At 45.9% G+C, this 14871-nt stretch overlaps 1 protein-coding gene across 1 annotated transcript; it reads right to left on the reverse strand.

Annotated features, from left to right (window-relative positions):
* Positions 1-94: 94 nt before the first annotated feature.
* LOC138818583 (non-lysosomal glucosylceramidase) lies at positions 95-14806 on the reverse strand. The gene is made up of 17 exons (XM_070009534.1): positions 14185-14806; positions 8576-8667; positions 8227-8342; positions 4533-4751; positions 3987-4226; positions 3685-3787; positions 3366-3519; positions 3155-3280; positions 2794-2966; positions 2457-2561; positions 2134-2241; positions 1894-2045; positions 1684-1790; positions 1402-1544; positions 937-1052; positions 662-853; positions 95-396 (listed from the first exon to the last, which is right to left on the reverse strand). Exons 1-17 carry the CDS (start codon positions 14517-14519, stop codon positions 118-120), a joined length of 2760 nt encoding a protein of 919 aa, XP_069865635.1. The 5' UTR covers positions 14520-14806; the 3' UTR covers positions 95-117.
* Positions 14807-14871: the final 65 nt, after the last annotated feature.

The raw sequence follows: 14871 nt of genomic DNA on the forward strand, positions 1-14871 counted from the left end.
TCAGCCCCTCTTTACTGGCACAGTTGGGTGGGGCGAAGGGAAGGGGCATGATTGTCCTGGAGGCTCAGGGCTGCAGGAGTTTGGGGGGTGGGGTTGTTTAAAGGAGAAATACCAGGTTCATTCTGGACTTAAGTTTGCCAAGGCTCCCTTTGGTCCACATTTAGGCCTTGGGCTTAGTCCCTTGCTCTGTCCAATTATTGGCCTTCCATCTTTTTTCTGCTGCTGCTGTTGCAAGGCCAGCTGCATGGCCCAGATGCTCAGTGGCCGCATATAGGCCAGTGAACGGAAGACTCGCTGCTGGCAGTATGCCTCTGGAGTCTGGAAAGCCAGGCCTAGACGTTCCCACACAGTGCGATAGCAGCCTTCAGCTGTCTGGAAGCCCTCCCAAGTCAAGCCCTGTGGGGAGAGATGGAGGTCAGATATATAAATAAGCATCACTACTTCAACTGGAACGATAGACATAGTAAGGTCTTTGCTCTCAGGGAGCTCCTCGCTGGTAGGGGATAGAAACTTGATTATAGACAGAAATTTGAAGTAGGAGGTAGAATGCATACCAGGGAAAAAAAGGTTAAGGCTTTATGGATGGATAAGATGGCACTGAAGAAGTCTGGTAGCTGAGGAAGGTACAAATGATAAGGAGATGGGGAAGGAAGTACATTACCTCTTGGATCATGGTGGCTGCCAATCCATAGACCACACCCACCCAGACTTCATCAGACTGCACACTGGATCTATCAGGGACACCATGTGGCTGCATCCCATTCACAGCCCCCATGGCTCCCCCGGCAAAGGCCTGGACATTGAGCTCAAAGATGGTTTGGAGAGCACGGACCACATGTGGAATAGGAAATACCTGAAGGAACCAAGGGCAAAGGCAGAGATTTATTCCCGTGCACTTCCAACCTTTGGGGAGAACCCACCTTTCTGGTTCCTCACCTCAGTGTCCCCTTCTCCTAGTCCACAGGCCCTCAGGAACCACTGTCCAGCACATTGGTCAGACATGACACTACGAGACTGAGGATGAGAGCTGCTATCATAGTTGTAATAGCGGCCTGGAGTAGAGGAAGGTCAAAGTAAGGCTCTTGGTGTCCCTAAGACTGTAAGCTCTTTTACTCAGAACTGGGTGCTGATGGCTCATGCCTATAGTCATAGCTACTCAGGAGGATGAGATCTGAGGATTGTGGCTCAAAGCCAGCCTAGGTAGGAAAGTCTATGAGACTATTACCTCCAATAAACCAACCCTTCCTAAAAAGACAAAAGTAGAGCTTTGGCTCAAGTGGTAATACTAGCCTTGAGCAAAAGAAGCTAAGGGACAGTGCCCATGCCCTGAGTTCAAGCCCCAGGACTGGCATACACACACACACACACTCAAAAAACACTCCTTAGAGTCTCCCAACTCACCATTCCATAGAAGTCTTTCATAGGCTTCTTGACCTCTGTTAAGAATGGAAGAAAACTTATCCCGGACATCCTGTGCTCCACACAGAACAGCCATCTGGACCATCACAGCCACAGCTGCCAGCCACAGCCCTCCACAGTAAGCACTAATCAGGAGTAGGAGTTTTAAGGGTCAGATGGAAGCTCCAGCCACTCCCATGCAATCTAACAGACAGTAAGTCATTCTCTCAAGCACTACCTTCCCTTAGTGCTCACCTGAGACCTGGAAATCCTTACCCCTCTTACCTGGGGCCTGTGGTAACCCATCCATCATAGGTCTGGTCTGCATAGCCTCCATTCTCAATGAGTCCATCTTGGTCCTTGTCAAACTTCATTTCAGACTCCATCACAGCCTAGAGAGGGACAGAGACCCTGAAGACCTGAGTACTAAGAGTAGCCAATGGGGTTTCTTCAGACACTGGTCATGCCTAGGAACATTGTACATGAATCCCTTACTAGACACACAGGCCACATGTCCTTCAGGAAGTCTTGGTCACCCGTCAGGTAATAGTCCCGATAAACCTGCAGCACAAACTTCAGGTTCAGGTCCTTCCAGTCAGCAGTATCATGAATCAAGTACGCATTGACTCGGAGCCAGGGCTCATCATCTGTAGGAAGGGAAGGCACCTGGTTCATTCACATTGGTGGACAGGGTATAGGTCAAGAAAGCTGACCTTGAGGTAGAGAGACCTTCACCTGGGTCCCCGATGTCATGGGGGATGACATTGCTTCTTTTCACAGGTGCTATCACTCCACTCATCAGGTACCGTCGCCGAGTCAAGTCCTCCCTGAGGGTTGCCAGAGCTGAGGGAACAGACCATAGAAGTGGGTAGAGAAAGACAGGAGATGGGCAGGCTTAGGGTAGGGCACAGAGCTGTGTGTGCGTGGTGACCTCAGAGGGGAATCAACAAGAAGCATGCAGATGTCTGGAAAAGGATAGTAGACATAACCTTGGGGCCACAAAGCTTCAGGGGCAAGGGGAGCTTAAGAGGGCAGAGCAATATGAATGTTAATCTCACCTATGTCATACTGTAAGCTGAGCTCTAGTTTGGGCCAGAGCATGATGAGGGCAAAAGAAGCATAAAAGTGGACATCGTATGTGTTGTACATGCGATACTCCTGGCCTGGAAAAACGAAAGAGATGCTGCTGCCAGGCTCCTGCTTCCTCTTCATAGCTTTTCCCCCCAAGTTGGAGGTAGGGTGCTGTCACCAGTCCACAGTTGCCACCTGCCCCCTCACCCCACCGGTACCCTGGGGTAAGCAAATCTGTCATCTTGCCTAATAGTAGGACATTTACTGGTTTCAGGAGTATAGCGTTCCATCCCTCTCTCCCCCCTGCCTACCAGCAGCCCATACCCTCAAGATAGCCAAATCGACCATAGTTCTGGAGGATGGGGCGAAGCTGATGCAGACTTCCTCCCAGCTCCTCTGGTAGGGAGTCATCAGGGACTTCCAGCCATACTGTGCCACCATCAGCCAGGAAGTACAATTCATTGAACAGTGCAGACTTGTACCATGCAGGTAAGGATCTGTGGATTCAGAAGGAAGGAATGGACCTATGTGAGTATAGACCTCCCAAGATAGAAAGGATCCTGGGGTTTAGTGGAATGGAGAGTACCAAGTGAATCCCAGCCCAGCCCTATTGACTTGATAAACAGTGGATCAGAGACTCCTTGGGAATGAGTGCCCAGGAAGAAGGAAAAGAATTCCACTGCACCTGTCATCCAATACTGGGTTTTGCCAAGCTGAGATCCTGTTTTCCCAGTCTGTATAACGGCAGAGGGCATAGTGGCTGAGAGCAGGGGCTGCATCACCATCTTGGCCAAAGAATCTTGTGTACCATCTGCAAGAGGGCAAGAAGGGATGAAAATACTTGCTCCAGGTCAGAGCCTCAAAACCTTGAACTCATACTTCCTTGGTCCCCTCACCTGTAGTGGACTTGGCCCCTAGCTCCAAACATGATCCTGGGCATATCCCAAGCCAGCGAAAACTCTAGGCAGCATCGACCTCGAGGTGGTAGCTTGCTGGAAACACATACAGCCCCAGCAATGCCTGCTCCTTTCTGTGAAGGGGTGCTTTGGCCTGAGAAGCACAGAGGAATGAAGACAGGCACTCTACCTCCTTTAGTCTCAGGACTAGAGATCCCTAACTTGTGAACCGGCCTATTCACGATCAGGTCTCCCACCCCTGGTCCTTAGACAGGGACAACCTTTTTTCCCAACAACTCCCAGTCAGACCCCCCATCACCAGCAGGGGAGTCCAGCTGTCCATCCTCAAGTAGGTCCTGCCACACCTGCTGCCCAGTGCTGTCAGGGTCAAAGGCCGTGATGTGGGTTACCGTGGTATCTGCCTGTTAAGGGACAAAAGACTGAAGTACACTCAATTCAGACTAGCTTTCCAGCTCCTCTTAGTGCACCCTCCGAATTCTAGATGCTGAAGGACTCTAATGAGGAGGCACTCAGGAGTTTAATGAAGAGACTATGATGGGGTCATAGGAGAGCTTGGGGTTGGACAGAGTTTAAGGTTCAGAGGGATAGGCTCTTCCATACCGTGAGTCGTGCAGCCACAGCCATGGTGTAGGGATTTGGCAGAGTTGGATGATGTAGCAGCAGTCCCTTTACAGTCTCTCCATCCCGCTCCAGACAGAAGGGTTCATTCCACAGACCGCCTGGGGCATCGTCTCCACCCCCCAGTCCATTCCGCATGGAGAACATAATGGATACGTCCAGAGCTTCATCTCCTTCATTTTCTACATCCCATACAAAGACTCCTACAGGCAGGCTGCTGTCCTGGGGGCAAAAGATTGGACTCAGATGGTCCTAGATATAGCCTCTCTTGATCTCACTCTTTGCCAAGATCAGTCCTAGACACAGAGGACCTGAATCAAATTCTCCTCAATATGTACCTCCCTTGTTCCCAAACACATTGCCTACCAGAGGACATGGAAGACTAGATCTAATTAGACAGTGGTCCTAGAAAGCCAGGGTGATATTTGTGGTGCCAACACCTCCCTTGAATAGGTGGGTGGAATTTGGGGCAGAGGTGGATCTGGGGGAGGGAAGACAATAAAGCCAACACAGAAAGAGGTGCCTCACCTGATAGTCATGGGGCAAGATGGGTGTGATCTGACGGCAAGTGAGGGTGACATTCTGACCAGGAAGCTGATAAACAGTCCAGGCTCGGGGATAGAGGGCGTGGTAGAAAGCAAAGTGTCCACATAGGCCCCAGTTCCAGCTGCGTAGGACACTTGGGCGCTCCAGGGACAGAACTTGCTGGTACACAGTCCGTCCCTCCCGACGCAAACACACTGTGAACTTGATCAAGAGGGCAGACAGGCTGGAACAAGTAACCCACAGGCACTACACACCATCCTCTCTCTCTTCAAAGCAGCTCCTCCCTTTCTAGAGCCTATGATTGAACCATAAATCTCCAGTCTCATGTCATCCACATGCTCCAAGCTTAGCAAGCACACACACACAAGTCCTGCTGTCTTTCCTCAACCTAGCTGCCAGACTGCATCTCCCTTCACTGCTATGGTCTCAGTGTCCTAATCTAGACCTATACTGTCTCTGCTTTTTTTTTTTTTTTCATTCTTGGGGTTGAACTCAACCTTGCATTTATTAAGCAAGTGCTCTACCACTTGAGCCATGCCCTGAAACCATGATCCTTCTACTAAGCAGGGTCTCCAGTACTTTTTGATTGAGACTAGATCTCACTAACTTCAAAATGTCTGGTATGGCTTCTAACTGCAGTCCCCTAATCTCTGCCTCCTAAGTAGCTGGGATTACAGGTGGGAATCACTCTACTGGATTTGCCCCTTATCTGGGTAGCAGAATCCTTTCCCTCTACCCCTCATTTTTCCCTCTTTCCTACTCTTCCCTCTCTCTCTCTCTCTCTCCCTCTCTTCCTCCCCCCCTCTCTTCCTGCCCCCCCCCCTGTATGGAGGTAGGGGGTGGCTCAGGACCTCCTAGCCAGGCACTCTACTTGAGCCATTCTGCCAGACCAAATATGATTTTTTTTGGGAGGGGGGCTCCAGTCATGGGGCCTGAACTCTGGGCCTGGGCGCTGTCCCTCAGCTCTTCAGCTCAAGGCTAGCACTCTACCACTTGAGCCACAGTGCCACTTCTGGCTTTTTTCTTTTTGCTTATGTGGTGCTGAGGAATCGAACCCAGGGCCTCAGGCATACAAGGCAAGCGTTCTACCACTGAGCCACCTTCTCGGCCCCAAATGTGATGTTTTTATTTGGTCTTTATTTGGTCTTCTCTTTTTTGGTACTGGGGATCAAACCCAGGACCTTGCACTTAGTAGTGCTTTGCCACTGAACTATACATCCCAGCCTCAAAGTGATATTTTTGACAGACAAATCAAGGCATGTCACTGACTCCCATGGCTTTCAGACTAAAGCCTGAACTCTCTCATCTGGCTTTCAAACCCCTTCTTGATATGGTTTCTATCTCTTCAAGTGCCATTTTGCTGGTTACATTAAATACTACTCTCTCTCTCCTTTTTTTTTTTTTTTTTTTTTGGTCAGTTGTAGGGTTTGAACTCGGGGCCTAGGCACTGTCCCTGAGCTCTTTCACTCAAGGCTAGTGCTCTACCACTTGAGCTACAGTGCAACTTCCGTTGTCTGGTGGTAAACTGGAGATAAGAATCTCATGGACTTCCCTGCCCAGGCTGGCTTTGAACCATTATTCTCAGATCTCAGCCTCCTGAGTAGCTAGGATTATAGCATGAGCCACCAGTGCCCTGCTTACTCATTTCTTAAACACACTACACGTCCTCCTTAATGCCTCTTTGCCCTGCTCGCTCTTCATTCTGAGATTCCACTCATCCTTCAAATGCCAATCTGCTTTTTTCTCTCTAGTCATTCCAGCAGCCCCCTACCCTGTTATTCTAGCATTTTGTGTATTATGTCAGAGTATATTGCCATTCTGTTTCCCTAATTGACTCATGGTTACTTTTAAGGCTACTTTCTAACTTATTGAAGAGGTGCTCTGCAGAGGTGGCAGGTATGTGAAATAAGCCACGCCTCTATAACATTGTCTTTTTCCAGTATATGTTCTCAATTTAGCAGTGACCTGGCCTCATTTCCCTAATTTCCTCCCATTTCCCCAGTAAAATCTAAAGTCCTAGAGAGTAGCAGCTATGAGGAATTAGTATCTCTTTTCTTAGTTGAAATCATGTTTTCTATTGTATGCCTGTTTTTTTTGTATATAATTCCTTCCTTCATTTCCTGTTGTTTTGGAGGACAGGATCTTGCTGTATTTGGGCTGACCTTGAACTTGAGATTCTCCTGCCTCAACTCCCTAGGTACTGTGATTATAGATTTAGGCCACCACACAGAGCCATACAATAACTTTTTGCATTCTTGGAGCAGTACATAATGGTTAAGTACCTGGTTGTTAAACTAATGGTACACATAATGGTTAAGAACTCAGACCTTTTTCCCATAGAGAAAAATGGTTATGAATTCCAACCTTTCCTTTTACCAACCATGTGACATTATCTGTAAAATGAGCATAATAGTACTTATTTTGTTGAATTGTTTTTAATATTAAATAAAAAGCTTATCACAGTGCCTAGACATATTAAGCATGAAATAATTACTTTAACTACAGAGTCATGATTCTGGAAGGCATTCCCCTTGAAATACCCAAGGGATGAGACAGAGTTCTTAGAGTTCTGGGCAGAGCCAGTAAACCTGAATTGGGAAGGGCAGCGTCACCAGTAGGACTTAACATCTGCTAGTCATTTTTCCTTTGAAGATGAGCTGAAAGCTGGAGGCATCTCTCAGATACTCAGCAGATAACATGAAAAAGGAGGTCATAATAAAAGAAGCTATAATGAAAACCAGGTCATATATACAACTTAAGGCCCAGATGTGATATAGGAGCAGAAGGGGAAAAAAAAATTGAAGCTTCAGAAAAGGGAACAGACAGACATGGTGGTAAATGCTTATAGTCCCAGCCATTTGTGAGGCAGGGATCAGGAGGATCAACGGCTGGCCCCCCAAAAAAAGTTAGTGAGACTATATTTTAACAAACAAGCCAGAGGTAGAAGTAACCATCTATTTCCAGCCAAGAGGTGGTGTAGGTAGGAGGACTACTGCAGTCCAAGACTGGCCCTGGGCAAAAAGAAGACCCTATCTGAAAAATATCTAGTGCTAAAAAAGGACTAGGAATGTGGTGGCTTAAGTGGTAGAGTACCTGCCTAGCAAGCTGAAAGATCTGAGTTCAAACCACAGTGCCACCAAAATTAAAAGAATAAGAAAAAGGTAGTCTAGAAAGCTAAGCTTGGGAGAGGAGAGACTTCTTGGGCTCTAAGAAGAAAGATCTTCAGAGAAATGATCCCCATATAGGAACTGACCTTTGACTAAAGTTTGCAAGTCAATGGTGAGGAGGGCTGGCTACACTTTTTTCTTTCTTTTCTTTTTTCTTTAAAAAAAAAAAAAACAAACAAAACTCCATGACTTTTGTTTTCCCTATGACTTTGGTTTATTTTCCCTTTCTTGGTCCTGTCAGTATTCTTTCAACCAGTTAAATGACCTCTGTGGTAGGTAGATATTGCCTTAGATAAGAGAGTTGATAAGGGGCATTTACTATGTTCGATCTTAAGAAGAATGGGCTCTGTGTCTTAATCCTATTATATATTCTAGCGTAAGAGCTGGATACTCAGAAAGCATCTGAAAGCATTTATTGAATTATATATGGCAACTGTCTTATCTTACACTAGCAATAGAGGACCAAGCCCTTCTTTGCCTGGATTTGTCCTCTACTTCCTAGCTCTTACTTGGTCAGCGATGACTGTCTGGTGCTGGTACAGTCCAGGGTTAAGCTGCCAACGACAGAACTGGCCTCTCCAGCCACGGGTAATTGTGCCTCCCCCAATGCCACCCAAGGGACAACCTAAAGAAAATCAGGACAGACAGTGAGGTTTGGGAAGAAAAAAGAAAAGCCATTTTTTCACTTTTTAAACCATAAAGATTTCACCAAAAACCAAGGAAATGAAACAATCCAGTTTATAGAAACTGTAAGTAACTAAACCAAGGAAATGAAACAATCCAATTTATAGAAACTGTAAGTAACTGTGTAACTAATTGTGCCTAACTCTTCCGCAGGCATAGCTGGGTGAGGCTCACCGTAGATCTGTCTCAGGGGTATGGAATTGATCATGTCAATGAAAGGTTTCTTCTTTTCCACTTGGGTCTTCCGGTACCACCACTTCAAGTACCTGAGGAGCAAGCAGTTGTATGAGTGAAAGGGGGTGAGTGGGCAGACCCTCACAGGCTGTAGTCATTTGTGTTTTTCTCAGCATCCATTTGTGATGCCCCTTCACCCCTACCCACTAAATGTTCCAAGGATGTCAGGTAACAAAAGCACGTGTTAGAGATCTTAACTTGGAAACACAAAATGTAGTAAGGACTCACCATCTTGGCTTTCAAGCCTCAATTCTTTTTTTTTTTTTTCCAGTACTGAGGTTTGAATTCAGGTCTTTATCTTTGCTAGGCTCTACCACTCAAGCCATGTCACTAACCCTTTTTGTGCTGTTTTTATGAAAGGATCTTGCTTTATGGCCAGGCTGGCTTGGACAGCGACCTTATCTGCAATTTTCCCACATAGCCAGGGACATATACCATATAGCTATCCACTCATCTGGTTAAGATGGGAGTCTCAGAACTTTTTGCCCAGGCCTGTCTTGAAGTGCGATCATCCAAATGTCCACCTCCCAAGTAACCAGGATTACCAGCTTGACCTTGGAGCCTTGCCTCTCCCCAGCGTGATTACTCTACAGTTCAAAGTCCCTTCACCCTCCCAGTTGCTCTTATTGCTCTCAGTGTAGGACTGCCTTTGTTTTTCCTCTTTATTCTTCTCAGAAGGAACTTTCTGATCTTTGCTTTCTACCTCCACTACCAACGCTTTGGCTTGGACCTCAAGAGGTTTAGTCTGAGGCATAAGAAGGACCAATTATACTTTCCTGGCCTGTATCTTCCACACCTACCCTCTACCTACCAAACCAGCCTTTATTGCTCAGTTAACAGGTTTTTTTTCTTCTTTTTCTTCCTCTTCCTCTCCTCCCCCTTGCCCCTTCTTCTTTTTTCCAGAAACTTTGGGGGTTTTTTTGTTTAAAAATTTTTTTTTTGTTGTTATAAAGGTGATGTACAGAGGGTTACAGTTACATAAGTCAGGTAAAGAGTACATTTCTTTTTGGACAATGTCACCTCTTCCCTTGCTCTCTCCAAGTTTTTCCTTCCCATCCCACCCACAAGTTATATAGTTCATTTTCAATATAGTGTCTAGTGAGTACCACTGCTGCATTTGTTCATCCTTTGTCCCTCCATTTCTGTGTCCTCCCTTATGATCCAAAAGACATATAAAGGAACAAACAAGACAAAAAGGAAAGAAAATTAAAACAGCAACAAAAAAAATCCTTTTGCTTCTATTTCCTGGAGTTCATTTCAATAAATATTATTTTATATGATCAGATGTACATAGGAGCTTTCTTTTTTAATTACTATTTTTCTTTCTGATTATGAAAGATGAAAATTAGGAGACTATACCAGGAAGAAGAAGAAAAATCATTTCACGCCAAGAGAACTAATGTTTTATATTTTAGGTCATTTCCCCCTAAGTCTTTTGTTTCTTCCTCTCCCTAGTTTAGCATTTAAATTATAAGCTTTTAGATTTTTCTATAAAGAGCAAAGCCTTCTGCAAATCCTAACATCTTCCCATTCTTACCTCCCTCTCTACCCTGGATCCAATAGGTTGGGGCTGTCCAGTAGGTAAATGCTTCCATTTCCAAGGCTAGGACTCCTACTCTATCCTGCCTTCTAATCTATCCCTACAAATTCTTACTCAGGATTGGTCACTAAGCAAGGCCTGCCTTGCCTGACTCTTTCCTACTTCTCTCCTCCCTACTTATTTTATTTCCAGTGTTCAGTCACATTGCTTCAACCCAAGTAATTGAGTATAAGTAACCTTATGAGTCTGTTTCCTCATCTACAAAATGTGGATTCCTCTTGCCCTATCTTAATAGAATGACTGAAAGATCAAATGACATAATAGATAAGAAAACCATAAAACAGAAGACCAGTGACAGGTATAATTATGGTATGTACAGTATCTCAATTCCTAATCAATCACTTCCTTGTTAGTTCAGTGTTCCTCATGTGAGTGTGACCAATTTTTAAGTTCCTTGGGGGAAAGGGCTAGTGACAAAGACTAGTTGAAAGTTACCCTCAGCTCTGAGTACAGGCCATGTGGTCAGCAATCCATAAATACTTGCTAAATTGAATGAATGTATAAACACTAGAACACTAAAGCAATGGAAGACAAAGTACAAAAAAGGGGAGTAGAAATGTGATTTAAGAATAGAGGCAAAACATTCTGCAGGTGGGAGAAAGGCCGGGAAGGCAAAGAGTAAGATGATGGGTGGTCATTGTAAGGAGATGTACAAGACACTATGTTGAAAACTAACTTTACAACTTTAGATGGGGAAGGGGGGAAAAAGGGCTGGTAGGGGAAAAACAAGGAGGGTACAATGCTTGATGGAAATGGACTCATTACCTTACTCATGTAGCTGTAACCTCTCTGTACAGTATCTTTACAATAAAAAAATACATATAATTAAAAAAAGATGATAGGTGATGGACAGATGGTTCTCTGCCTGTTTAAGAGAAAGTTGGACTTTGATACTAGAAGCCAGAAAGGATTGGTGGAGGAAAAGACGGTGCAGCTTGGATTAGGGTAGCTAGGGAGAAGCAATACAAGATATGAAAACAAACAGAACAAAGGACATTCTGAAAAGTGCTTAATTGAAGTGTAAAGTGAAAATTTTAGATTTGTTGAAAAGCCGATGTCTTTAGCAGAAATTAAGTAGCATTAAGGAAAACGGAATCAAATTTCCACAGTTCAGTACTGCACTCTATGCAAACTGAGCATGTGTAATGTTTGCTTAATGGTAGTCTCTTTGGAGTCAGATTCCTGAAGTTACCAAGGATCAACTGTATCCATTCTCACAGGGATGAAGCCCACTGTACTCTGAGATAACACGGTTGATTGACCGATCATATGGTTTTCATTCCCTACTCTTTTTTTCTTTTCTGGTGCTGGTCCTGGGTCTTGGGCACTGTCTCTGAGCTTCTTTTGTTCAAGGGTGGCACTCTATCACTTAAGCCACAGATCTACTGATAGCTTTTTGGTAGCTAATTGCAGGTAAGAGCCTCACAGACTTTCTTGCCCATGCTAGCTTCAAACCCCGATCCTCAGATCTCAGCCTGCTAAGTAGCTAGGATGGCAGGTGTGAGCCTCTGATGCCCACCCTAGTTCCTTGCTCTTGTTTACTTCAGCCTTCAAAATAAAATTTGGGAATTTTTCTTAAAAACAAAATAAAACAAAGGACTCTCTGGCACAGAACAAACAATAAGTGAACTCTGGCTGAATCCAGAGTAATAATAATAATAAAAGAGCTCTTACCAAGTGGAAGCCTGGAGGACTGTTTTACTGATCAGTTCAGCTTCATCTTATGAGTACTCTCAATCCTGTAATTTAGCAGCTGGCTATTCCTGACCTATTTGACCTCCATCTTTTCAACACTAACTCAAGAATTCTGTTCTAAATTCTTTTTCTTGTCTTACTCTGCTTCTTCCTCAGTGTAGGACTTCATCCCATTCCAAAAGCTGTATGTCAATGACTCCTACTCAATCCTGGTATGGGAAGTCAAGTCAGGGTCCAGGGCTGAGCAAAGCTTCAGGCCTCTGTGACTCAACTCATATTTAGGGGCTAAGAGGTTAGGAGATATACCTAATTCCTCCCCCGCCCCCCATTCCTGGGGCACTGTCCTGGAGCTTCTTTTGCTCAAGGCTGTAGCACTCTACCACTTGAGCCACAGCACCACTTCTGGCTTTTTCTGTTTTTATGGTACTGAGGAATCGAACCCAGGGCTTCATGCATGCTAGGCAAGCACTCTACCACTAAGCCACATTCCCAGCTAGATCTACCTAATTTTGACCTCATTGTCCCCCTACATACAACCCACTGTGCTTTTCTGAATATACTACAACTCATTTGACCCAAGGCTTTTGCTATTAAGAGTTGGACTGTGTCAGTTTCAGAAGTAACCTTCTCTTAGGCCACCCATAGGCACTAGCCAATGAAGTCAAATATCGAGGAAGACTAGGTCCCTCCCACTGCCCAGAGCTGGGGTTAGCTAAATGACCTTCCCAATTCATCACACAGCACTGCCTGGGGCAGTGAAGGAAGGGTTCACCACTGTAGAAACTATCAGAATGTTTCCCAATTTTATGCCTCCCTACCCAGCTCTGTGTTTATGTGTGGACTGACTCAGGATGACCTCAGAGTGATGCCTTCTGTCCTTACATCCACCTGTTCCTGATAATAGGTATGTCTCTTCATTACTAGTCTTTAAACTCAGTGCGAATCCAGAGAATTCTATAGTCCAAGATAAACTGTGGGGGTGTCTATAAGGCCAGAGAGAAGCAAGGGCAGAATCTGGCACACTATTACCAAGAACTCTGGGGAATCTTGGCAGTGCCTCTTTGGTCAGAAGTCATCACTGGGGGGCATGAAATGTATTTCAGTGATAGAATGCATGTGTCTACCAGAGTTATATCTCTAAGTTATGTCTCCCCCATTTGTTGTTTTGAGACCCTGTCTCAAAATTGGCTCTGAACCCTTGGGCTCAAGCAATCCTCTTGCTTCAGTCTCTTGAGCAGCCAGAACTATAGGTGCATGCCCTTTCCCTACTTCATCTTTGCTTTTTGTTGTTGTTGTTGTTGGTTGTGGGGCTTGCACTCAGGGCCTGGATCCTGTCCTTGAGTTTTTCTGCTCAAGTCTAACATTCCAACACTTTGAGCCACAGTTCTACTTCTGGTTTTCTGGTGGTTAATTGGAGATACTGATCTCATGGACTTTCCTGCCTGGGCTGATTTCGAACCATGATGCTCAGATCTCAGCCTCTTGAGTAGCTTGGATTATAGGCATGAGTCACTGGTGCCCAGCCATCTTTGCTTTTTATATCAAGAGCTGTCTTTCTCAGAATACAGCGTATCTGGGCTAGAAGTGTGGCTCAGTGTAGAATGAAGCCCTGGATTCGATTCCTCAGTACCATATAAACAGAAAAAACCAAAGTGGTGCTGTGGTTCAAGTGGCAGAGTGCTAGTCTTGAGCAAAAGAAGCTCAGGAACAGTACCCAGGCTCTGAGTTCAAGTCCCAAGACTGGAAAAAAAACAAAAAAGAATAGAGTGTACCTTTTGTCACTTTCTTCTTAGGGTTGACTACACAGGGTCTTAACCTACTCCTGGAGCTGGCACTTGAGGAAAGAAACAGGAGTGTGGAGACTGTAACACTGTGTACTTAAGATACTGAAAATGAATGCCTCAGCTGCTCAGGGGAATCTGAGTTTAGGAAGTTCCCTGTCTTCAATAAAACACTGTGCCAGTACTGTAGCTGTCAGACTGTCTTTTTCAACCTTGCCACAAAGTAGAGCTGATCCCAAAGGACAGAAAGAAGGAGTGCATGGGAGGAAACCTTAAGTGGAAAAGGCTGGCTGCAGGAATAGTAGGGAGAAGAGGCTTGCAAAGAGACGTGACTTGGTCTCATTCTTCAAAAGTACACAGGCTTAAAAAATGCTGGGACCAGGACCCACCTGTGTTCCCGCCCCTTTCCCACAGTCTTGGGAAAGCCTTGAACAGGAACAAGGTGAAGCCCACAGCATTCCAGATCTACTTACCTCAAGCCCATGCCCAAATGCTTTATCAGGTTGCTTAAGGAGATGTCCCTTGCTTGAAGGGGTTTCCTTTTCTCTGTAAACTCGTGAGCCAAGCAGATGCGCCAGCCATAGGGAGGCACTTGGTAGCCTCTAGCTTTGCCCTCATAGGAGGCCATCAGCTGCCCCGTGTCTTCTGGATGGCAGTATCCTGGCTCATGTGGGGGTCGACTGTCATCAGGACTCTCACAGCCTGTAACCTGCACAGCTTCACTGCTTGCGGTCTCTTCGGGATAATAAACCTGTGGATCTCCTTTGGCACAGTTGCTCTGCTCCGAGGCTGGGATGCCAGTTCCCATGTTCGATGATTCCTGGGTCCCCGCGACCTTAATGGCCCCAGGTACCCAGCCCTCTGAAACAAAGTATCTCGCCAATCGAAACCAAATGTGGGCACCAGTTATACTTAGGTGCCGTCCCAGAGGGCCAGGCGCCGGGACAAGATAAGGTGAGCTGGGGTCTCGGGAGAGGCGGGGAATTCTTGTTGCAGCGGCGACGACGACAGCAATGAAGCCTCCCGGGGCTCCTCCACCGTAGTGTCTCCAGGGCCTGGGCGGGAAGGGCTGGGCCTTGTCGTCATTGGGCCTTGGCGATTAGCAAGCCGGGCCTGGGGCCGACCGGCCCCGCGGAGGAGGGAGGAGCCACGGGACCTGT

The sequence above is a fragment of the Dipodomys merriami genome, unplaced genomic scaffold (assembly GCF_024711535.1).
Source record: "Dipodomys merriami isolate MVZ:Mamm:240054 unplaced genomic scaffold, mDipMer1.0.p SCAF_11, whole genome shotgun sequence".
Taxonomy (NCBI): Eukaryota; Metazoa; Chordata; class Mammalia; order Rodentia; family Heteromyidae; genus Dipodomys; species Dipodomys merriami.